The sequence below is a fragment of the Pyrus communis genome, chromosome 12 (assembly GCF_963583255.1).
Source record: "Pyrus communis chromosome 12, drPyrComm1.1, whole genome shotgun sequence".
NCBI classification, from domain to species: domain Eukaryota; kingdom Viridiplantae; phylum Streptophyta; class Magnoliopsida; order Rosales; family Rosaceae; genus Pyrus; species Pyrus communis.
Window position 1 is genome coordinate 19,652,599 of NC_084814.1, and position 25,234 is coordinate 19,677,832.

Genomic DNA, 25,234 nt, shown 5'->3' on the forward strand with positions numbered 1-25,234 from the left:
AAAGGAATTGTAAATAATCACTTACCCAAAGTTTCCATCTAACCCTTGATATTGGCTCAAGTCAAGGCCAAAAAAGATTTTTTGACAAAAAATTTGCAATCCAAACGGTCAATATTAAAGGGCAACCTTGGCTCCTCACTTTGCGAGGGTCGGGGGAAACGTTTATTATATACAACCTTATTTTTGTTTTGTAAAAATATTATTTTCACAACTCGAACTCCTGATCTTTTAGCCATAAAGAAACAAACTTTCCGTTGCATCAAGGCTCGTCCTCCCAAACAGTCAATAGTACAATTACAAAATCCACCAAACAAACACACAAAATCTCCCGTCTTTTCTTTTTACATTTTTGTTTTTTTAGAACCTTTCTTCTTGCAATTGAAAGATCTCTTCAAACTCGAACACCATGGACCAAACAATTGTATCAGAAAATTTCAGGCAGAGGCCTGCCTTCCAGAAATGACTTAAATAGCCTCAGTGATCTCTCAGGCTGTGAGAATGGAGCTTCATGAGAGGCACCTCTGATGGTGGCAAATGACAGAATGTTTCCATAAACTTGAGTCCACCCACCAACCTGGACGGAAGAAGAAGAAATCGCATAAAACCCGATTTTCCTTACTCATTTTTCATTACAAATAAATTCCTAGAATATATATACCTGCTTTCCCTCGAACCAAACTCGATAAGGGACAGTGGTGTTCAATTCTAACTCCCTTGCCAATCTAGAGACCAATCTTCGGCTTCCCGTTAATGGAATTACAGAATCCTGATCTCCACTGAATTTAGAAAATTTATGAGTTTGTTTTATAGCAGCAAGAAGTATCCATATAGCAGGTGAAACTGAAATTTAGTTACCTGTACACCAAGACTTGGATGCCTTGCTTCACAAGCGATCCAACTAATGAGATTGTAGGTACTTCCAGGTTGAGCATTTGGTACTCCAAAATGCTATAGGATCAATATATGCAGCAAAAGTTTGAAATTTTTATTAGTAGCTGCTTAAATTGTATTTGTACAGAATTACTACATCAGCTTTTTCTTTAATCTCAACTAAAAAGAATTTAATTACCTGCTGCAAACATCCCATCTGCGCACGCCAACAAGCCGCGCATGGAGAGCCTTTTGCACATCTTTCCGGTTCAAATAATTCACAGTTTTGTCTTCAACACACACATCTATCCTCTCAGTCATTTGCTGCAGCCACATAATGTGAAGACTTAAATGTGTAATGAGAAAAAAAAATTCAGAAAAATGGAAATGATCTCCGTGCACTCCTTTTTTCTGTCTACGCTCTCCTATTTATTTATGTTCTTTGAATATCGCTTGATTTATTAGGAATGTGCAGGCGGAGAAAAAGGGTGTAACAAAACGTTAAGGGGGAGAATTAGGCTTACATTGGGGCTTATGAACTTGGATTGTGAAAGCACAGATGAAATACAGACATCTAGGGTTACATCATACTTGTCCACAAATTGACTTGTTTCCTTGGTCACTTGGCTCATAACCCTTGAGCAAACAGGTGAGACCGAGTGTCTGTAGTACTCGCTCACATAGCGCGAATAGTTACAGACAGAAGTGAACATGTTGTATGTTGAATCGGATATCAGTCCGTGAGACCAAAGGAACTCCGCCTGCGAATTCAAGTCCGTGGCAAATTCTAGAACAGGATTTCCCAGCTGCAAGACCTCATGAAGTTATTGAACTTTCTGAGTGGCAAGTGTTAATTTCAGTAAAAGTACTTTCTACTCACAGCAATTCCTTTTAGATTGAACTTCTCCTTTCTGTTGATTTCAAAAATGAGCTTCGCAAGTTGAGGGATGTAGTGACCTGGAATTAATAATAAGCAACCAAAAAAAAAAAAAAAACAATAAGAAAAAGAAAATACAAAAGGATGAAGCAGAAATGCCAAAATGCTCTTTCAAAACGACTCTCGGAAACGGATAAATTTTTAGAGTACCTGCGTAACTCTCTCCTGCTAGAAATAAATCCATGTGCCTGTATTGGGGGAACTTGTTGAACCAGCGTTGCAAGAATACAAGATTGTCCGTGGCTTGAGAAGTCAAATGCAGAAACAACATTCACAAATACCGTAAGTTCGAAATTATGAATTAGGAACAAAGAAACATAAGAAAGGGAAAAGGTGAAAAGAGCTTGTTAATACTAGAGTTTCGAGCTCTTGGGGGCAAAATCTCGGGTTAACTGTTGTATATCTCTTATCACGAGATTTGATATATTCTGATTATGCGGTAGAATCTCTTATTCGGGGGAGTCGAAAGCAAAAGTAACAGTGATGAAGATCCTCATTGTGGGGATATTTTCGGGCTCCTCACATTGTAACCGGTCATCGTAGATATCAGTTTTCATTAGATACTATTTGACATTTGTGTTTAATTTTAAATTCGAAATAATTTTTAACCGCACACTATACGATGAACGTATATGATGCAAGGATCCTTAGGATCCCCACAATTTGAATCCGAATGGGATTCAAATCCGATATTTCAGCCAAGAATTACGGTTGAACATGTCACTTCTTGAAAAGCCAAAGCAACTTCAATGCAGTCCACTTGGAAAACCATAAGTTTCAAAAGGAGAAAAGTAGAAAGCAAGAAAGAAGCAAAAAGGATGAACAGAACATGAATAATGTACCTGTTGCCTCATCATCCACTGCCATATAGGAGGAGTTGGATTTAGAATAAGAGAATCCCACTCCAACTGGTGTCTCCAAATACAGCATATTTGCCTCTGCATTATATCAAATGCCAAAATTATGAATCTACTAATTTCCAAATCATGCAGCTACTTACATATGCTCATCTTTTTTTATATACAAGCGATATTGAGGAAGGGAGAATCGAACACGGAAACTAAAACCGGTGAATACCTCTATTCCAGCTGTACTCATTTCTAACCAAGACCTCACCATCTGGTCTAAAAGGTCCATTCTCAGAGAATGCTCCTACTCCAAGAGAAGAACAACCAGGTCCTACATGAAAACAAAAATAACACATCAATGAAGGAACCACATTGCAAATGTTGTTAGGCCAGTTGGTCAGAGCAGTGCGTCCGCTCTTTTCATTCAAGTTCGAATCCCACCCATAAATTAGAAAAAAAATGAAGGAACCACGTTGTCCAAAGTTTAATTTACATTGAAGCAAGTAATAAAGGGGAGTAATTAGGTTACTGACCTCCGTTCAACCAGAGGACCAAAGGCTTTGAAGCTGGATTGATTTCTGCTTCAGCAAAGTAGTAAAAGAGAGCTTTATGGTTGTGATCGTCCACAGTAATGTAACCAGATAACTGTTGCAATCCGACATGGGGCTGTCCAGGAAGGCTGGTTAGCTTGTGATCAGGATGGTGGTGAGATGAGGACTCAACAACCTCCATGGAAGAGTAGGTCTGAAGTACAAGTGCCGCAGCCATTGCCATGGCCTTCCATGTATGAGAAGAAAACATGGTTACCGAAGTGGGGAGAGAGAGAGAGAGAGAGAGAGAGAGAGAGAGAGAGAGGAGTTGAATGTTGCTCGGTGGAGGCCTGGGGTTGAGAGTGGGGGGACCATATAGATGGAGAGAAACTTACCTAAACCATTGTAGACTTTGTAGTTGTACTTTAAAGTCAAAAAAAGTATCGTCAAAGTTTTGATTTTGTCTCGATAATGTCCATGTGATTGACCTACAATAATGCTAGTATAACGGTATCTCAAATCAAAATGCATTTTAATTTTTTTATGCAGTAATGTGTGATTGATTTGAAATACAGTTACAGTGACCTCTGTAAGAAAATGCTTTTCATAGAAATGTCATATCTTGTTTATTATTTTGTCCGACAAAACGTTATTCTAAATTACTCTATGTCATATCTTGTTTATTATTTTGTCCGACAAAACGTTATTCTAAATTACTCTAATTTAAAGAGTATGATCGAAACTCAAATGTAAGAGGACTGACATGCTGTCCCGGCCAACTGTCGTGCCATAATGCCATACCTTGTTTTATATTATGATTACACTCCTAGCTTTTTGATTGCAGGCCTGAAAATGGTGATGAAAGAGATGTGTGAGAGACGCAATGACTGGAGTGTAGGGAGTGAGTCTGGTCTGTGCCTGTTTGGTCTTTTGAAAACCGAAGTTTTGTTGTTTCTGTAACAGTTTTGAGCATGATCCATGGAAAGTGGCTTTACAGTGGACTATACTTTCCATCAAAGAAAAATGCAGGTCAGGTCTACAAAGACACCATCAGAGCTTCACAAACAACAAGTAATTTTGCTTCTAAATTCTAATGGGACCTGCCTCCTCCTGTAAAACTCAATTGTTGAAAGAAGACGACACACATTGCAGTGCGTGCCATTTCTAAACAAATGATTCTGCAGGTCATCCAATGACCACTGAGCCCTCAAGTCACGGATTTGAAAGGTGGTACTAGTTAAATGAAAGTGTAACTTTGTTTGACAAAAAAATGATTAATTTATACACTTTTTTTGTTAATTGTTTACGCACCTTTTTTTATTTATGGTTATCGGAGGGAGTAAATGCGAAGTCTACATTTTGGTGAAAAGTGTTGGAGTTTAAAAGTATTTGTTGGTCAAAAACTAAGTCTATGGTGCAAGTTAGTTAGAATGAGGGTCTAAAATGAGATAGGAGTGATGATTGGAGATTGTGAAGTACTAAAGAGTGAATGCTTATGTTATCATGGATCTATCTTTCAAAAGGATAGAGAATTAGATGAAGATCTCAACCATAGAATATAAGTTTGATGGATGAAGTGAAATAATACATTGGGTGTGTCGTGCCACTATTGTATGCCACTAAAATTTAAGGAAAAATATGCATAGGATGACAATAAGGCCAATAACAACTCTTTATGACACAAAATGTTGGGCAGTCAAGTATCAACACGTGCAAAAAATGAGTGTAGCGGAGGATGAGAATGCGTTGTTGGATTTGTGGGCACACAAGAAAGGATATGATTAAGAAAGAAGATATTCGAGGTAAAGTGGGAGTGGCTGCAATCGAAAATAATGAAAGAAAATTGGTTAAGGTGATTTGAACATGTGAACCGAAGACCTATAGATGTTTCTGTTATAAAATCCAATTATGAGATAGAGGCTTAGAAGAAAAGGGGTAGAGGAAGACCTAGGAAAACTTTGAAAACGACTTTACGTAAAGAATCAACAAGTAAAGCAAGTAGAATCAACAAGTAATATTAAACATGACCGAAATAATTAAAATTTCAATTTCAATTACTGAAAAAAATGCCTTTCGGTATTTAGTTAATATCGCTAGCATTTGATTCATATTTCTTCAATATTTGATTGAAATACTATCAGTATTTGACTTTGGTTGATTTAACAGTTGAGGTTGTAAATCGATCATTTTAAGCTTCTTATTTGATTTTAAATAAAAAATTAGACGAGATTAGCTCTTTAGTGGAAGTCACATGATGCAAGTGGTCGCCCTCGATTTTGAAGGAGAGGATCAACACTTTAGGGTGACATTCCCTTGTTTTATCAAGATAAAAAAGGTACAACATGAACTCGAATATACAACCAATTGCATTCTCTCTTTCTAATAAAACATCTAGCATCTATAATTTTTTTAAGATCTCTTCCGATAAGGTGAAGACTAAATGAAGTAACTACAACTGAAGAAATAACGGGATGATTGTCCTCAATGTGCATCTTAACCTAGATATGAGGTTTAAGCATAAGATAAAATCTTCATGATGAAGTCACATTCACATACCATACTTTGGTTATGGCGGAAATGATATGGTCCCAATTTTATATATATTCCATGAACATGGCTGGTCTTCTTCATCATTGCTTCAACGCCTTTTCTCTGATTTTTAAGGACATAATTTTGGCATCTAACAAGCGCTCAACATTATTAATTAGCTCCTAGGTTAATGATTCTTTTCAATACAGAAAGAGATTTCAGGTTTGAATTTCCGCTACCTTGTCGAGGAAAATAAAAATAAATTGTCAAAGGTAATTGTATCCTTTCATAAGAATTCATGTTTAAATTTCTTTGATATGTTTTGATTTGTTCCATGGTTCCATTGTTTTAAGCCTGCGTAGAATGGAAAGAGAAATAAAAAAGGGTACTGTTATCTACATATTTATTTTTACTTTTCACACATCTCTTTCAATTTTTGGTTGTCTAATCGAATGAATTGAAGAAGATCAATAACTAAAAATTAATAAGGGTGTTTCGAAGGTAAAAATAGGTGTGTGAATAGCTTATTTAAAAATTAAAAAAAAAGAAAAAAAAGAAAAAAGAGGAATATGAAGAACGGGAAGTGGTTAGATTCTCTCCCGTCCAAATTTTCTCTCCTATCTCATCCCCTCCTCTCCTCTCACACTTTTGTCTTTGTCTCTCTATAAAAAAGTTAACACAAAATACTGATGTGGCTTCACTATAAGAACTGGGTTCAAGCTTTCCTCAGACCCTTCTCATCAAGGGATTCCTTAATTGTAAACGTTTAAATCAAAAGGGATTAAAGGGGAGAGATAATGAGAGATGAGAGAATCTGAATTCGAATCCGTGGCTAGGAGCATCACAGTTGGAAAATGTGTACATTAGAGTTTATTTTTATAAAGTCTTGACTGTCTTGGCATGAAAGCAATGTTTTCACCTTTTTTCTTCATTTGTTTTATTTTTTTATATACAAATATTTCCCCCCTTTTGGTGGAATTTTAATAGTGGAGAAAAGACAATCAACTTTTCTATATTTAAATAGCTTCCAAAAGAAGGATATAATATTTCTTTTGTTTAAAAAAATGGAAATATTATTGAGTTCCTTCTTTTTAGGTAATGTAGTAAGTGCCGGTTGGCTTGAACTTGTAGAGAAGCTGAGCTTAATTTGGACTTTGCTTCTATTTGTTTACCTAGAAGTGTCAAAAGGCCACTCTCTCAAAAATCAGATTTTTCACAGATTTTTTTATCACCTTATATATTTTGCACAACGTTTGATAATGTTAGCACGAGAATTAATGTTAAGCTGTGAGGCGACAGAGAATTCATGGTTCCTACTTTGAAAGAGTCTTCTTAGCATTTTTCTTGTCTACCATATATAACATGATCCTCAATTTAGGGCTGCTGTGAAGCAGCTTTAGCTTTGAGAGGAGTTGCTTATGTTGTTTTGCGTTTGGCGATTGACTTTTCCCCTTCTTTTTAGGATGCTTCTGCTATCTATTGAGAGGAGTTTAGTGTTTCGGACCGCTCAGTGCTAACACAAATTTAACATCGTTCAACTTGTTTTGGGTCTCTGGACCAGTAACTTACCGACCCAAACACAACACTAGTGCTCCAAGCATCTAGGATTACAACTTTGAGGTGTCGCAATGTAAGTGTGCAATTTCTTTTGGCATTTTGTCGATCACTTGGGCTAACGTTGTCTACAAGCCATAATGCGCACATGTCAACTACCGACTCTTGTTGAGTGCCCCTGGCAAGTGCTGTCGAGACCCTGTTACCTAGTCTTGTCTACTCGTCTTGGGCGTGCTACCGAGTAAGCATTTCGTCCAACAGTTGTACCCAAAAGGAACTCGTACTAGCCATTTGAAGAGTCCCCGAAAGATCTTGACAGGCATGTTTCATTGGTCGAAACAATTGCAAATCTCATTCCGTATAAAGACGAGAGGAGAAATGACTCGCTACTGATTCGCAAACCCTCGCAATCGGAAAAAAAATGTGAACTTGATTACATAAAAAAATTGAGTGATATATGTACTACAATCCCAACTCAGTTTAATTATACAGGAACTCCAGTGAGAGAGAGAGAGAGAGAGAGATGCTAGCAGTTTGGACTAACACTTCATGTGAAAAATAGTATAAAAAGAAAAAAGAAATGATATAAGAAACCATCTGAAGGCAGCATCTATCACGAAGAGGTGTCAAAATCTGCTGCAGCAGATTTGTAAGCCGAGACGGGCTGATCGATTTCCTTACGAGATGCTTCCCAAAGTTGCTGTTCTATCCCCAGCTTCCGCAGCTCATATAAACCCCGCTCCGCTGCCACAAGCACTTATACGTTCATTTACAGCAACAACATTCGATAGAAATTACAAATTCCAAACGAAAACAAGACTTCCAATCTATTTCTATTTCTCCGTTTAGTAGGCATCAATTTACCGAATCACCGATTAATAAGAATCTAGGCACTGTTGATATTTCATCATTATGAAGCTTACCATCCACAGCATCGTGGCAAGTTGGCGTCTGCACACTACGGCTTATCCATAACTGAAGCCTATCATCTGCAATATCATCTTCCACGCCGTGTTCTTTAGCTCTTCTCCAAAAGTAAGTCAGCCAAGCCTGTGATGTCAATAGAGTATTCAATGCAAACAAATGTCGACTGACATAATTTAGTATCTTGTTTCTGGTTTTAATACAAATAGTAGATATCATAGCAGAAGGGAAGAATATATGGGCATTTCTTATATTCAAGGGGCCAAACCAACTAACCACTTTGAAAGAAATGTCTTCAATCTCATCGTCACTAAGATCTGCAAGGAAAAAAAACAGAATAGTGATAAGATTACCACTTTTCATCAGTTTAAATCTACCCATAAACTTGATGTGTAAATACTATATAACTGTGATTCTATCACATGACTCGAAGCAGGTAGTTTTGAACTACTTGCTTGGTTTTGAATATCCACCAAAACGCAACGTGTGATCACTTTTCTTTACATTTTAATTTTAGTAAAAAAATGTGCATTTAATTTTGGGTAAGTTACAAGAAAAGTCGTCCCGGAAGATGGGAGGCTTTGGGAAATAGTAATAAAATTATTTTCTGGTATGATTAAGATATGTGTGCTGAGATTCCTTAATTTCGGCATATATATGTGATACAAAGATACATTGTGCAATAGATCAAAATATCTCTCTTACCAAATGCCTCCATGAACTTGGGGGCGCCAGGTGATTTCGAATCTGAAATTCAAAAGAAAAGTAAGGTAAGCATTGTTTTGAGAATCTTTCTGCTCCGGTCCTTAACCTTGGACAACTCTAGGATAGCCAGCATGAAATTGATAGCAAGAATAAAATGTTGCGACGCACAGCATTTGAACCATCAAGCACATGGATGTAACTATCAAAATAGTTTACCAAAACACCATAACCAGGCAAATTCTAGAATAACATGAGACAATAAAGAAAAATACCTAAAATGGACTGCCGAACAGAATTAGGACGTCTATGTTGGGCCAATGCAATTACAACAGCATCCTCAACCTAAAAGAAATGTAGTACAGCAATTAGAAGTTGAAAACTGGATAATAATAAAAATATAAAGTATATTTTTTTTTAAAGAAGAATAAAAAGATTCACAAGTCAAAGAGTAGGAATCGACCTTTAGAGAAGATAATTCCCTCATACCCATTTCCACTGAAAGCATACTCTCAATATTTCCTTCGCTGGTGAGGTCGGTTAAATCCCGAGCCAGCTTACTTCTATCTGGATCATCACCACCTGGTAGACATCATACAGTATAAAAGTTTAATTGAGTGCATCAAATGAAAAACCAAATTAGATAAAGAGATAACATAATCGTTTTCTTTGATATAAGGAACAACTAAACTAACTTTTGCGCCAAGGTTCCTCCTTTGCCTTTTGTCCAGCAGAAATGACAACTTCAAATGGAAGAGGAGCTAACGACGACCAATGCTCATGCTTTGACACTGCTATATCTGCACATATGCCTTAAGCACAAAAGAAAAAAATAAAGCAAAATCTAACTAATTATAAATCTGCAACTTGATTCATTCAAATCCATATTCACATATACACATATATAAACACACTTCACCATACACTTTCTTGATGTTATGACTAAAATGAATACACAATGTTGAAATTGACCAAAATCTCCAAATCAAGTGAAACATTCCTCAGCAAGCTGAGATGTCAAATTTAGGCATGCAATTTATATCCTCATTCAAGGAGAAGATGGTAGAAAATAGAATACAATACCATGTTGCACCGCTAAACCCCAGTAACGAGCAAGCCAACATCTCTTCAAAACAACTTCCTCCTAAAAGATACATACAAAAATAAACTTAAAAGAGTATGAACAGCTAAAAATAAATCTCACACGAGTATCAGTAGACAAACCATCTCTTCCTGTGTTAAAATCATTCTTTGCGTCTTTGTACGAAGACTCTTTGCTTCAGATTCTGCTTCTCGGAGCTGTTCGGCTGCCGCTGCTGCCCCATCTTTTAAATTCTGATTATAACAACATAAAAAACTCAAGAAGCTATCACATAAATCAGAAACACTTGATTAAGATCTAAAGAATATACCTCAATTTCTGATCGAAGAGTTGCAATTTCCTCCTCTTTCCCATCCTTGTTTTGCTTGGCAGCGAGAAGAGCAGCCTGAACAATCAATAAGTTTTAGTTTAAAGACAGCCACTGACTATGTCATTTTAACAGAACAAGTTTCAACTTATACTAGTAGTATCCTTATTAAATGCTATATCTATGCCACATCTAATTTACCCTCCCAACTTACCTCTCTTGAACGCAAAGCTGCTTCCTTCCTGCAGATGAATCATTTAAATAATCACAACCAGGATATCAAATAAAGGCAGAACAGACGCAAAACAGCTCAACGTTACCTGCTCAACAATTTGGCTTCCATGCTTACACCTTCCCCCAGATTAGCAACCTGTGAATGAATTGACCATAAAAATGGCTGAATCAGCACCGCTACCTTCTTTGTAGTAAACTTACGCTAATATTGTTAAAACTATAAAGGAACATATAACATGATAAAAAGAAACATAACGGCAACATCTCCTGATTTACAAGCCATACAGTTAAATCAATATGAATAATAGGTTTGACCTGTTTCTCAAGCTCCTTAGCTCTGGCCTCTGCTTGCGCATGTTTTTTTTCAGCAAGGCGAAGCTGTAATGCATGTTTAGGCATAAATTTACAAATCGAATATAACCGAGTCATGCTCCATGCGTGCATGGTTATGAATGTATGTCTGTATTAGAATGTAAAGTATTTGCATATACTTGTGTGTACTAAAATGTAGAAGAGCACACCTTCTGAAGTATAATCTCGTTATCTTCTTGTAGCATATCAAGCTGCAATTACAGCACATGTTAGTTTCAAGACTACTGCTGAAAAAATGACAGTTACAGCTCCACAAATAACAATCTTAAAAGTGGAGCAATAATGCGTATCCTTCAGGTAAAGGTTATCTGCGCCCGTTAAGGGATGAAAATGACATACTTCATCACGAAGTGCAGAAGCTTCACGCTCATCTCCTGGGGCCTTTGCTTTGAACTGTCCAATATCTGGTGTAAACCTGTCCCTGTAACAAATTAAATATATCAGCTACACATACTTCCTAAATTTCGATAATATCAACTAGCTACTATAATGCAAGTGAGAAATAGATACGAACTTGCCTTTTATCTCTATTCCTATTAGAAGGAGGATCAATTGGAGGTATGGTTACTGGAGTTCTAAGCGATGGTTTGCTCGGTGGTGGCACTACTGCCGCCGAACGAACTGACATAGAGGGCCTCCCCGTTGATGAGGAGCGAACCGATGTTGTATGCTCTACAAAGTTCCGACCTAACTAATTAAAATACCAGAATCCAATCAGCCATAAGATCACCACATTCAAATCCTCTTACAAGTTTACCAATCGAACGTTAACTAAAAGTCAAATAATTAAATTAACACTAATTAAGAACAAGCCAATGGTAAGAACTCTAGCAGAAAAAATAATTAAAGTTTAATTAGACTCGAATTTAAATAAATCTCTATGAAACTAAGCTCCAACTCAATCTAAACACAACGAAGTAAGCAAAATTCAGGTCTTAAAAAGATATCAACGAAATTAAACAAAAAAATTAATTAAAAAAATCCAATTCCACATGATTCAAAATTTCAAATCACGTAATTATCAGCGTAGATTTTGAATTACCGCAGGCGAGGGAGATCTATTAGGCCGAGCCACCGCAATCGCCGGAAGAGGCTTTGCGCCGTTAGTAAAACCATTTCCGGAGAAAGAAGACGGTGCATGAGGCGGCTGAGCGAATCGGAAACCGAGATCATCGTCGTCGTCGTCGTCGTCGTCGTCATCGCCGGTGGACTGAGAAGCCATGACCTGAGCTAGCCGTTGAGCGGCGGCTTTAGCAGCGAAGTTTTGATTTCGCTTGATGGTGGAGATTCCGGTGGCCGACGGATTGAGCCGGGACTGAGGGTGCGCTGGCGACATCGCCGGAGAAGAGCCTGTGCTGCTCGAGCCTCCGCTCCACTGCCGCGAGTACACCGGACTCGCTTGTCTCCTCCGATCCATCTATATGTGTGTGTATAAATATGTATGTATTGCTGTGAAATGAAAGCTGATATTTTCCCGAGAAAATTTTCTCGGGAAAATCGAAGGAAAATCGGGAGGTGGACTGAGAGAGACTAGAGAATTAGGGGAAGGTGTTTTTCCCCTTGAGTTCGGGGGTTAGAGACAAGTCGTGTGGGGTTGAAACTTGCAATGCGCATGCTGAGCAAACAAACGGTGGCGTTTTGGCTTTTGATTGACGTTGATGCACGTTTCGCGGGAGAGGATGAGTGGAAGCGGGCGGTGACGTGTCAAATGAGAAGGCGTGGGCCCGATGCTTTTGATGGCAGCCGATGCCAGATGTTTCGGGTATTGATGCATTTCGTCGGCAGTTTCGGACACGTAGACTTTTTGCTGCGGGAACGAGTGAATCCGGATTCTCTTTGTAAGGATTTCAAAAATTCGTGAAGGATATTCATTCATCGTAAATTGTATAGTTATTTTTTATTATATTATTTATGTTCAATTTTAAATAATAAAATTTAAAATAATTTTTGACCGTACGATATGATAATAGGTATGAATTCTCGAATTCTCACAAAGAGAATCCGAAAAGGATTCTTATTCGAACGAACTAACATTGGGACGAGACGAGGTCTATGAAACGTTAACGTTTTGTGAGGAGAAAGCTTTGGACAATGAGTTGTTAAGACTAATTAATAAAAAAATTATTCATCTCTAACTATTCTTAATCATGTCAACTCCCTAATGTGATCATACTTGTTTAATGATTAAACGTGTTTGTTTTCTCAATGCCAAGCGATTGAGTAAAAGTTACTTAGAGATCAATGGGAGTAAGATGTCATGTACATAAATAGTAAGATGTCATGGCATTATAAACAAATAATATGTCGTTTGTTTTTTTAAGTGACAGTATGTTAATGGTTAGAAATGTTAAGATAATATACGCGCAAATGTAAATCTCTCTCGTCGAAGTTGCTTGTGTTTCACTATAACATGAGAAGGTGGGTACCAATTGAGCTCCACTAGATGCATGTTTAGGTGTATGAAAATAACTGTGAACCGTTAATTAAAAAATATTACAATATTAGTTTTACTTGAATTGTATTTAATACAATACATCACTGCGTGTTAAACTTGACGAATTAAGCTCGATTAGCTACATATCTTGGTGTATAAAAGCAATCATGAAACTGTTGATTGGAAAATCTTTGCAATATTAACTTTGCTTTTATCAATGAACCACAAAAATCCATGATTTTATTTAGGCACATTATTATAGCATTTTAAACCAATAACGCGAGAAAATTAAAACACAAGACATCATTGTATTCACTTATAATGTCACGTTGACGTGCCCAGAAGTGTTAAATCCTTTTTCAAACTTTGACACTGCCGGAATTATGATAAGCTCTATTTGTTCACATACATTAACAAGGAGAAATAGCATGCATTTTTGCAGTAACAATGTTGTAGACAAAAACTATGCAACTTCACCAAACCAAATCAAAGTCATCCAAATCCAGAACTAGCAAACCAACCTCACCAAATCAAATAAGAAAAAGTCGCAGCTCATAACCAATAAGCTTAACATAATTAAACTCAATTAATTTGAATAAATTAAGCAGCTGATTTCTTTTCAATGAGCTTCTCTATCAAATCAGCTGCTTCTTGGACCGTGCTTATGTTCTGAGAGCTCTCCTCTTCAACACTAATGTCAAACTCTTCCTCCAAATTCATCACTATCTCCACCTGTATCCAAATTACTTCTTCGTCAACCTAATCGATAGCAAATAATCCGAGATAGTTTTGAAATGGTATAAATAAAGTATCAATATGTTGGCGACATTCTCAAGACTTGACATAGTAATAGCGCTATTTGAGAACATTGCTGCATTATATATGCACATAAAACTAAAATTTGATAAATTGGATAAGAAAATTAGACATACGGTGTCAAGAGAGTCGGCACCAAGTAATGCAAACTTGGAGTCAGGGGAAACCTCTGACTCCGGAGGCAAAGCCAATTGTTTCCTCACAATCTCCACTACCTTTTGCACTGTCTCCGTTTTGGCCTGTTCATTTATGTGGTTTCAATATAACTTGTTAATCTCAAATTTACAAGTCATCTGTCTTGTAACCGATTATAAACAGAGAAATAGACACAAGCCAATATACAAATAATAATAACTATGAATCTTTCGAGAGACACAATTAATTTTTGAGTTCGAAAAACTTACGACGCAACAAATTTGGAGACGAGAGATCCTCAAAGAAGAGAAGCCACTCTTGGCCCATCCATTAGAAACCAACTTTAAACTTGAACTTGTTTTTGTTACCTGCATTATTTTCACCTTCAACACATTTTATTGGTCTAAAAAACCGTCAATTGGGCAAATATTCAAGAAATTCAAAAAATAACGACTCCTAGTGGTTAACCTATAACTAAGGTATGTGAACGCCTTTCACAGATAAGTAGATAGACTCGTGTGAGATGCACATGCAGAGAGTACACCTATCTTCAGTATCACCATTGGACGCAAGATTTTCTCCAAAACATACCCCAAAATTTCAAGAGATAACCCAATCGAACAACAAGAGAAATGTGACTTGAGCACACAAAATTTGGTATAGTAGTACTAAAAAACCAAATGAGACTAAAATTAATGAAGACTTAATGACACGTGTTCCCGTTATCGTGGCATCTTGAGCAGTCCTAACATAGAAGTGGCATAGGACGTTGCAATGAACGTGTTCTATGAAGGTCTCTCTCAAAATTAACTGCAATAAAAGTGAATCTAAGGTAAATGTTAGTACCTGGCAGGTCTTGATTGGCTGGTTTTGAAAGGTTTGGAACCTGCAGAGAGAAGTTGCTGAAGCAGAAGCCATTGGAGCTCACAAAAACGAAGCACAGAAACTTGGTTACTTGAAATAGAGATATGGTGAAAGTCAGCTAAATTATCCTATTGGAACAGAGCCCTATCTACTACTTACGTGGTAGATACTCGGACAGCATGGTGGGTCCCCAAAAGCTAGGTACAAGTTGCCACATGGGACAAATTAACAACTAGGCATCCAGCACACGAGACATGTTGTGTACAGAGATTAATGATAACGGTATGTCACACGTCATATGTAATTGAAGAGATATTTAAAAATTAAAAAAATTTCTTTCAAATTATATGATGAAATATGACGCATCTCGCAAAGATAAAATATGACGTGTATCGTCGTGTTCTGTGACTGAAACGATGCTTGTGAAATGAAAAATTACATGTCGAATCACACAAAATGGGTTTACAATGAAAAATAAAATTAACTTTACAGTAATTTGAATACAGTTCGTCTTCAATTTTGTTTAAATCGCTATTATTTAATCCTTTTAGTTTAATAACTATTGAAGCTTAAAGGACAACGACTTCTTACGTCGACTAAATTAGAACATAAGAGGACATGTGTGATTAAGATGAGTTTTTGAAAAGTACATTAAAATCCTGTGATTTCGAATGGCAACGATTATTAATTTAGATGCATGACAATTGACTTACAGAAATTGAAGTGAAACGTTGTTTGAACTACAAGAACTGACTACATTCATAGGCCATTGTATCAGAGAGATTTATATGAATCAAAAACGATAAAATGATGATGCCTCAAATTTATCACATGTCACAATATTTTATCGCATGTTTTAAGCTTCTCACATAACGTAACATTACTGATGTTGATAAATTTATCTACTAAACTACAAAAATGATTCGCTTAACATGAGTAAATCACTAGTGTGATATTTCGTGCTAATAATATATCATAATACTGACTGCGTAGAGAACTACGATTGCAGTTGCCAGTTCCATAAAAATTGTTATCTCGAAACTGGAAGATAATTATTACTTATTAAGGTATGGGCAGAAGATTCTTTAATATTTCTAGGTCTGAATATTCTTTTTAGCATGTGGTAGAAAGGAAACTAGTTACACGTGGTTGCTCATCGAACAAAAATGATAATGTTATTGATACATTTATTTTTATTTTTGCAGATTCTTATTAATTTTGGCCATTGTTCTTTTTTGGAGTATCTCCAAAGAAGATGTTAAAAGATAAATGTCAAATGTTAATTTGATGGTTGACGTAGCAATGTCAGATTTATTTATTTTTTTTTCTAACTGATATGTATTTTTTGTTTTAAATAATATTTGTAAGACCTATTTTATAAAAAAAATCAATTAAAATAAAGTTTCAGATCTATAATTAGTGCATTAATGGGACATACACAATAAAATAATTAAAAATGATTTAACATCACTTTTTCTCATATGTTAAATTTGACATATGAAAACTCATATATATTACTACATAAAATTGGCATATCTGTTAAAACTTGCTCGTACCCTCAAATTTAATTACATAACATTTCACTTAAAATTGAACTTCTTTAAAAATGATCTTAATTTATTCCAAATATTTGAGTGCGACAAGGCTTTGAAATTTTGGATGATGATTGGTCCCTTCCACAAATGGCCACTCCGCCCGGCCAAGATAATATAAAATTGCGCGCCACGCGCACATTTTTCGACGTGTATTTCCACCAACATTTTAACGCAGTCTCTCCAATTTCCTCTCCTTTCTCAGACAGCTCAAAAAATGGCAGATCCACTCAGCAACTCTCGTCGCCACTCTCTCGTCCCAAGCTTCTTGTACTCTTCATCTTCTTCAATAACGACGAGTACTGATGCACTGCGGCCGTCGGTTTCATCGTCGTTGGTGGGGGCAGCGTTATTGTCGAAAAGAGTGGTGGTTCCGGCGCCTAAAGAGAAGGTGGAGATGTACTCGGCGGGGTTTTACGCCGCGTGTGGCGTAGGAGGGATGTTGAGCACCGGACTCACCCACTTGGCTGTCACCCCGATCGATCTCGTCAAGTGTAATATGCAGGTGATCAGCTTCTTCGCTATTTTTTTTTCCCTTTTGGTTTCTGAAAATATGAGCAAGCGTCGAATTTTGTAGTGTTCATTTACGGATTCTAGGTGTTATTCAACACGAACACGGTTTTGGAATTCATGATTCTTGTAACCGATGTGGTTGTTGTTTAACAAGTTTGGAAGCAAATAGTAAGCCAAAGTATTTTGTTCATGCGTCACGTAACTTGCGACTTCACAGTTGGTTACTGATTATGATTTACGAATAAACAAAGTTTTTTGTGACTTCACAGTTGGTTACTGATTATGATTCACGAATAAACAAAGTTTTGAAACGCATTCAAATATAAACGTTACTTTGCAAATAGAAATGCTATTCAGACTCTCTCACATTCATCCCAATAATTAAGTAGTTAATGTTACTTTTAACATCACTTAGCATGACCAATTATACATTTACACATCAAGTGCCCCATTATATCTTTGCAAATAGAAACGCTATTCAGACTCTCTCAACAAGTGCAAGCACTCGCACTTAACCTTGCTTTTTAAGGAGTCTGTTCTTAAGACAAAAACTACAAGCGTCAACAAGTCCCACTCAAATTTGTTTTATAGAGTCCGAATAGCGATCCTCAAACGGACATTGTGGCATCACTTATGTTGATTCTAAGCTTGCTGAAGTTACCACGCCTCTAAACCCTAAAACCCTTCTTCAGATTGACCCAATCAAGTACAAGAGCATCACATCCGGATTCGGAGTTCTGCTTAAGGAGCAGGGCATTAGGGGTTTGTTCAAAGGTTGGGCACCAACCTGGGCTGGTTACAGTGTTCAGGGAGCCGGCAAGTTCGGGCTCTACGAGTTCTTCAAGAAGTACTACAGCGACGTTGCTGGCCCTGAGTATGCAGCCAAGTACAAAACATTGATCTACCTTGCAGGTTCTGCATCAGCTGAAGTCATTGCCGATGTCGCCCTCTGTCCTATGGAAGCCGTCAAAGTTCGCGTCCAAACTCAGCCCGGTTTTGCCAGAGGCTTGACTGATGGCCTTCCGAAGTTCATCAAATCCGAAGGCGCTCTTGGGTACGTATGAATCGAAAACTGAAACACAATGTTGTGTGTTGAAAAGCTTTGGTATGATGAGGCTAAGGAGCAGTGGCGGATCCAGGATTTTAAACTCGGGGGGTCCCAATAATAAAGCCATCGCTTCCTAATTGTGAAAAGTTGATTTTAAAGAGATAGCAATGAAGACAAAATGCCGCATCTTTAGATATACTATACTCCAACCAATCATATTCTTCAAACCACGAAACAACAAATCGTCGCTTTTTCTTTGCATGCAAAGTGTATGGGAACTCATACTTTGTAGGCCTACAAGGTCCCATTTGCAAATATGCTCTGCGGACCTCATCTTGAATATTAGAAGGATAGTCCTTCATTCGAATTCTTTTTCCCGGGTCTCTCTCAAGATTATTAAAATCAATGTCACACTCAATTTGTCTTGAGCTCGAACTACCCGAACAAGTAGATGGTGCTATTGGCTTTGGCTTGAAAAATCTTTCCATATTTCTTATTTCTAAACTACACATTTAACCAAAAACACAAAACATATACCAATCAACCAATAAACAAAAATTCCTTATTTCTTATTTCTAAACTACACATTTAACAAAAAATACAAACATATACCAATTACCCAATAAACAAAATTTCCATCTAAATTCTAATGATCAAATGAGTATAAACATAAAACATATCAACAATCATATCAATAATAGACTAAAAATCTTCATCAATATCTAATATAATTTAATTGAGATTAGATTAGAATACCAAAAAACTTACTTGAATTGTGAACCAAATAGTGGTGACCTAGAGATTTGGGGAGGTATGATATTAGAGTAATAAAATTATAATATGGGATTGGGTGTGGGATTTAGAATTTTAGGGTTTTGAAATCTGAGGAGTTGGGGATTGGAAATTGGATGAATATGTTAAAGCTGGGCATTGGGGGAAGCAGAAAAGAAATTTGGGTGAATATGTTATTGGGCATTGGGGGAAGCAGAACAGCGGGAAACGGGGGAAGGGTGGGACAGTGGGGAATGATGTGGGTTAGGGGAGGGATTTAAAATAATGGGCAAACACTTTGGGTGGGATTTAAAAAATAATTTAAAACAATTGGCCAAAACTCTGTTGTTTTGGGCCAATTATTTTCTTTCTTCTCCGGTCATCTTCTCCGACAAGAAGATGTCGTACCTGCAACCTGCACTGCACGAGGGGTCCCCAGAAAATTTCTAGTAGCGATTTAGGGTCGTCGAAGGGTCCTGGGACCTCCCAGGTCCCTCTGTGGATCCGCCACTGCTAAGGAGTTTCGTTATGTTGTAGGTTGTACAAGGGGATGGTTCCGCTCTGGGGACGTCAAGTTCCTTGTAAGTTGAAACCTTTCAGTCAACTTTTATTCTGCTTCCTAACTTCCTTCCCATGCATTTACTCATAAGGGCGTAAACATGGTCCTGGTTTCTACAGATACTATGATGAAATTCGCGTCTTTCGAGACGATTATCGAGCTCATGTACAAGCATGCCATCCCAACACCTAAAGAGCAATGCAGCAAACCCTTGCAGCTGGGTGTGAGCTTTGCTAGCGGGTACATTGCTGGTGTGTTCTGTGCTGTTGTCTCGCACCCAGCTGACAACTTGGTCTCCTTCCTCAACAATGCCAAGGGAGCAACCGTTGGCGAAGTGAGTGTTCATATATCTCCGGCTTCCTCTGCGTTTACCAACACGTATTTAATAATTAGTTGTTTATTTTAATTGTGATTGATGTCTTGCAGGCTCTGAAGAAACTGGGACTTTTAGGTCTTTTCACCCGAGGCCTTCCTCTGCGAATCGTCATGATCGGAACCCTCACCGGAGGCCAATGGGTTATCTATGATGCTTTCAAAGTTTTTGTAGGGCTGTAAGTTTCTGCTCCCTTCATTGTCTTTCGTTTTGTTCTTCCAAGGATGCTCTGTTTTTGGCCGTTGAAATGTGACGTGGTGCGTTCAATTGCTTTTCTCAGGCCGACTACTGGTGGTCCAGCTCCTGCTGCTGCCGCCATCAAGGTTGCCAACGCTTGAATCCATACCGGATAGCTGACAACCCCAAATCTTTTTGGCTCTGAGAATTTGCATAAACTATTTCTTTCAAAGTGATGATTTGATTCAGTTTCGGTCATTGATCCTGTATGTATACTTGTTCGCTACGTTGTACTGCTCGATTTGATGCCAAGAGAAATTTCTGGGGTCAATTTCCCCATCAATGAACATGTAACATAGAATTAAAAAGTTCCACTAAATTGAGGTAACATTCAAGTCTTCAATGACGCTATTTAATCGTCTACTGTCGAATGAATGAACTGCCAAGAGCTCGTATGAGAGTTGGTTTAACCGCCCTAACCTAGTCGTGTAGTTTAGATGAGGGAACAAAGGGACAAAAAACGACTCCCATATCTTACTATTAAGATTTCGAAAATTTGTTCTCACAAGCAAGTCATGTTTGAGCATTATCAGGATTTAGACCAAGAGGATATATGGTATCGAACACAACTCTTGCGAAAATATGCCGAACTTCCGGCAGGGCTCCCTGAGCTAATGACTCATAATCAATCTTGCTGCCCTGCTTCGGGATGAATCCCCTCTCTGCGCCTGACGTTACGCAGCTAAAAATCCGGCAGACCCTCAAAGATAATCCCCACGGGATAAGTACCTGTGATTTGAGATCAAATCAAATAAGCAAGCCCTTTTGCAGTTTATCAATAAATGAGACGAAGAATTACTAGATCAGCATGCAACTTCATCGGGAAAAGAAATAAAAGGAAGTGCTAACCAGATCCGAATATGGTGCTTGTGGGTACGCTGCCATTGCCTGAGAGACAATTTGCTCATCAGTCATATTATTGAGGGCACGCTTAAGAGATGTTGTGAGATTCACAACTTCATCTCGCAATGCTCGATGGTTCAAATTCTGATTTTCTAATAACTCGTGAAAGCTAACATCATGTACTTTAGTGACTCTCTTGGCTATGCTTACTGCTTCTAACATATCTCCACCATTGTGAATTGCAAGGCTAAGTGCAGCAACCACCAACGGATCCCGAGGTTGTTCGGATAGTGCATTGTGGAATGCTAAGATCGCAACCCTGGAAGTGTAAACCTGTGATGAGTCTTGGTCCAAAGTGTAATGAGCTTGAAAGAATATCCTAAAACCTCTACTATACAAGAGAACATGCAATTTTATCTTTCCAATTTCCTGCTATTAATGGCATAAGTAAACGAGCATTCATTTATTTCGAAAGGATCTTACCATAAGCTACTGTGGCATGGCTTGTCAGGCGAAAGAAGTTTGTCCAAGTTAGAAAAAAGGGACTGCATGTGGCAAGCCAAAGAATTTACAAGTCTTTCGCTTTTAAGGCAAAGCCTCTTAATATGTGAACTTATGAATAAGCATATAACAAGTAAGTGCATAGTTATGTAATGATGATTACCAAAAGCAGGTTGGTCCTTTTGTCACGTCTTCGAAAACCATGGCGAACAAAATATGCTGCCTACAAGATGAAACTGTATTAGAACTAATTCTATGGTGTGGAAAAGTAGAAAATTTATTCATTTATGAGACCCATACCTGGATAGGAAGAAGCAGTTCTAGAAGTCCAAATTTCCATAACAACCTTAAAGAAGCTTCGGCAGAACCATACGCTAGCATGTAGTTCATTTCCATGAGGAGTCTTCCCTAAAGCATAAAGTTATGAGAAAGTAATTCAGGAATTCCAGAATATTAAGTGGAAAAAAAACAATGATAAGGTCAAAGAGCTATTGAAATACCTTATCAAGCCTAAGAATTGAATAAGATAAACTTTTAACAGAATGAGCCGTGTCCTTGGAAATACGAAATCGTAAACGGGCAGCAATTCTTATTGCACGTAGAATGCGAGCTGCACAAAATGCAGAATCTGATTTTATTATCTTCATAAACATGATAAAGTGTTTGCCAATTGAGCACAGGTAACCTTGTATTCTGCACACATAAACTCACCACAATCCTCTTGAAAAGAAGTACTTGCAGGTATCACGGTTTGGACCTATGCCCAAAGAAGATGATGTGAGGACAATGTATTTGCCATCTAGGGTAAAGTAATTTAAGAAATCACAACTGCTAAGAGTACAAGCACACTTTAGCTTTTCTAATATCTTCAATGCCTCCCATGTAGTCGTACACTATCCTTGCATAAGGATCAAACATCAACCTGCAAAAGACAAAAAGGAAGACTATAAGAAATAAAAAGAAGGAAGAGTTTTAATTGCCAACTTTCAAGTAAAAAGGGTTTTATAAGCAACCCGTTAATTGTAAAGTCACGCTGTGAACAATTCATCCAACGCATATAATCATTGTCGTCACAGTGATTTGGTTTCCTGAAATCACGACTTAAGTTTCTGCCAGACTTACGTGCAGAGATGCTAAAACTTGAGACCTGATATGAGCGCAAACATTAACATGACATTAGAACAGTGTGCATATATGTGTGTGCCTGTGTGCAAATGTACAAGGAACTTCATGGTATTTGAGTTCGAAATGATAGCACTCCCAATGCATTAGGCTAATAGTTCATTATTAGTTGAAAAATAGCTTAGAATTACTCCATAAAACAAACCTCAATAACTGTATCACCAATGTGGACATGACATATGGGAAACCGCTTGCCAACTATTTCACACCAAGAAAATGTTCTTGTCACCTGAAAATACAGCAGATACAACAAGCTGGAAACAACTTATAATATCAACAACCAGATAACATTAAAGTAAAAAATTCAGAGCGAAACCTCCTTCAGTTCAGCAGAAGTTATTATGTCAAAGTCCTTTGGCGTACGGTTTAATATAAGATCCCTTACACAACCTCCTACAAGATACACATCATATCCTACAAGAGAAGACAAGCTAACACGGTTATTTACACAATTAAGAATAAAGCAACAACCATTTTAATAATACAAACCAAATTCAACCATAAATTCAAACTTGATCACCATCTAAACGCTACATTAACACGCACCCTTTCGCTTTAGCCCATTGAGAACCTTTCGAGTAGGCTTGTCGATCATTGAAGTAGTAATCCCAAGCTCTGTGGAATTCAACTTCTTCCATGCCGGCGCCTTAGCATCTTCTACACCCCCAAAAAATCCGAAAGTAAAAGTTAAAAAAAAAAAACCATTCAAATGATCCATAATACAAAACCCAAATTACAGGCAAGAAAATTAAACCAAAAGGTCGAAACTTGCTTCTTCCATTGGCAGAATTACTGCTTTTATTGTCCTTAAACAGACCCTCCGGCTCATCAAGCGCCTCCATGGCCGCGACCAAGTTCACTTGCACCTGCAATTGATTGAAACGAGTGGCTCATAAAGCAACTCACACACACATGTACATACACACACACACACACACACACACACACATATATATATATATATATATATTATATTTGACATATGCAGGGATGAAATTACCTTGCTGATGCAGTGAAACGGAGGAGCACGGAGGCAGAAATGGGGTCGGCAGGCGATTCCGAGGCTCGAAATCACCATTATCGGAGTTGATTCATTCACCGAGTCGGGTTTTGGGAATTTGGATTGCAGAGCTTAAACCCAATTGTTAGGGTTTTAGAAAACAGGGGCAGAAGTGAGAGCAGAGTGGCTCCTCTGACTGGAAATGTTTTAGCCACACGTGAACTGTGATGATCTAAGTTGGATTAGCTTGGGCTTACATGGGCTTACTACACACGCAAATACCTTATTGGGCTAAATGTGAACTGGTCTAGGGCACATAACGGGTTTGGCCCATGTTCGTATTGGAGCGTGGAGGATATCGAACTTGAAATCTCTTTTAACGTCGAGAAATAATATTGTGAAAAGTAGTTTCTTTCATTTTCTGATTGGTAGGAGTGGGCAAGGTCGATTACAATATAATGTTTTGGTTTGGTTCAATTTAACAAATATTATTAAAAAACCGAACCAAATCAAACTCATTTTTGCCTTTATTTTCCTTACTGGTGCCAAATGCCCCCCAGTTCAGTCCAATTAAAAACGTGCTGGAACTAGATTAGTTCAACACAATACGTATTGGATTGAATTGGTTACTATAAAAACCTAGGTAGCGCCACCTCCACACTTATTTTTACTTTCCACGAACCTCTTGTTAATTTTCATAGTTTGATCTTCTTCAATTCATTATATCTGATGGTTCAAAATTAAGAAAAGTGTGGAGATAAAAAGGAGTGTGTTGATAGTACCATCCAAATCTCGCTCAATTATAATTCTTGTTTTTTTTCCATTTTTTTTAAAGCTTAGTTAGCTTGGACTGGGTTGGTATGCATGTCCAGCCCAAATTAACCAACCCAAATTTGTGGCAACCCTCAACTCAAACGTGGGCCCATTAAGAAAATGGTTGCATTGAGCCTTTCTAAACCCCAATATTGAAAAAAATGTGATTGTTGTTCAATCAGTGGCCAAGTGAACCCATGGCATTACGCCAGTTTTCAACCAATGTTGGGGTGAGAGCATTTCCGATTACAGTACTTTTGGATGAATAGATTCACGCTGCCAGTCATAAAAAAAATTACGCATCGAAATCACCATCTATACGAGCCGACATTTCACTTACAAGTAAGACGATTATACTAGACTGTAGTGCTACTGGTTGCTAAGTGTGAGTTATGTCCTAATCATTTATCTTAGGTTAGTAACATTATCATACTATAAAGTGGATGGTGCTATCCACACCCTTTTTTACTCTTGAGACAACCCTGTTAATATTCATCCTTTAATTTTCTTCCATTCATTTGATATGATAGCTTGAAATTGAGAGAAATGTATAGAAAGTAAAAAAAAATGTGTGGATAGCATCACCATATAAAATAATGAGGTATTCACCAATTTCCCCCTGGGGAGCTTGTAAGGAGCTACTA

The 25,234-nt window shown here is 37.6% G+C and overlaps 5 protein-coding genes across 7 annotated transcripts; 1 reads left to right on the forward strand and 4 right to left on the reverse strand.

Moving 5' to 3' along the window:
• Positions 1-255: 255 nt before the first annotated feature.
• LOC137710275 (serine carboxypeptidase-like 45) lies at positions 256-7,865 on the reverse strand. The gene is made up of 11 exons (XM_068449205.1): positions 7,765-7,865; positions 3,189-3,523; positions 2,885-2,986; positions 2,650-2,745; positions 1,958-2,050; positions 1,751-1,827; positions 1,395-1,676; positions 1,070-1,194; positions 856-948; positions 659-776; positions 256-574 (listed from the first exon to the last, which is right to left on the reverse strand). Exons 1-11 carry the CDS (start codon positions 7,863-7,865, stop codon positions 425-427), a joined length of 1,572 nt encoding a protein of 523 aa, XP_068305306.1. The 3' UTR covers positions 256-424.
• Positions 7,681-12,492, reverse strand: LOC137710274 (coiled-coil domain-containing protein SCD2-like). 3 transcript variants are annotated; one of them, XM_068449203.1, is made up of 17 exons: positions 11,952-12,491; positions 11,428-11,600; positions 11,249-11,330; positions 11,059-11,100; positions 10,853-10,915; positions 10,624-10,673; positions 10,518-10,545; positions 10,307-10,381; positions 10,119-10,229; positions 9,978-10,038; positions 9,590-9,706; positions 9,358-9,476; positions 9,170-9,239; positions 8,898-8,939; positions 8,469-8,509; positions 8,192-8,318; positions 7,681-8,012 (listed from the first exon to the last, which is right to left on the reverse strand). In XM_068449203.1, exons 1-17 carry the CDS (start codon positions 12,324-12,326, stop codon positions 7,882-7,884), a joined length of 1,707 nt encoding a protein of 568 aa, XP_068305304.1. In that variant the 5' UTR covers positions 12,327-12,491; the 3' UTR covers positions 7,681-7,881. The 3 variants fall into 3 exon arrangements, with proteins under 3 accessions (XP_068305304.1, XP_068305303.1, XP_068305305.1); XM_068449202.1 differs by having other exon boundaries at positions 8,192-8,509; positions 11,952-12,492; XM_068449204.1 differs by having other exon boundaries at positions 8,192-8,509; positions 11,428-11,596; positions 11,952-12,091.
• Positions 12,493-13,753: 1,261 nt separating this feature from the next.
• On the reverse strand, positions 13,754-15,286 carry LOC137711500 (acyl carrier protein 1, chloroplastic-like). The gene is made up of 4 exons (XM_068450740.1): positions 15,141-15,286; positions 14,564-14,662; positions 14,276-14,398; positions 13,754-14,075 (listed from the first exon to the last, which is right to left on the reverse strand). Exons 1-4 carry the CDS (start codon positions 15,210-15,212, stop codon positions 13,944-13,946), a joined length of 426 nt encoding a protein of 141 aa, XP_068306841.1. The 5' UTR covers positions 15,213-15,286; the 3' UTR covers positions 13,754-13,943.
• A 1,637-nt stretch (positions 15,287-16,923) lies between these two features.
• LOC137711501 (mitochondrial phosphate carrier protein 3, mitochondrial-like) lies at positions 16,924-20,588 on the forward strand. The gene is made up of 6 exons (XM_068450741.1): positions 16,924-17,255; positions 17,956-18,317; positions 19,620-19,663; positions 19,761-19,975; positions 20,068-20,192; positions 20,295-20,588. The coding sequence occupies exons 1-6, from the start codon at positions 16,968-16,970 to the stop codon at positions 20,350-20,352; spliced, it is 1,092 nt and encodes a 363-aa protein (XP_068306842.1). The 5' UTR covers positions 16,924-16,967; the 3' UTR covers positions 20,353-20,588.
• Positions 20,577-23,969, reverse strand: LOC137711499 (uncharacterized). Its single transcript, XM_068450739.1, has 14 exons — positions 23,778-23,969; positions 23,550-23,643; positions 23,324-23,434; positions 23,094-23,191; positions 22,923-23,006; positions 22,609-22,742; positions 22,445-22,517; positions 22,307-22,352; positions 22,096-22,205; positions 21,896-22,003; positions 21,759-21,818; positions 21,578-21,639; positions 21,101-21,413; positions 20,577-20,980 (listed from the first exon to the last, which is right to left on the reverse strand). Exons 1-14 carry the CDS (start codon positions 23,853-23,855, stop codon positions 20,765-20,767), a joined length of 1,587 nt encoding a protein of 528 aa, XP_068306840.1. The 5' UTR covers positions 23,856-23,969; the 3' UTR covers positions 20,577-20,764.
• Positions 23,970-25,234: the final 1,265 nt, after the last annotated feature.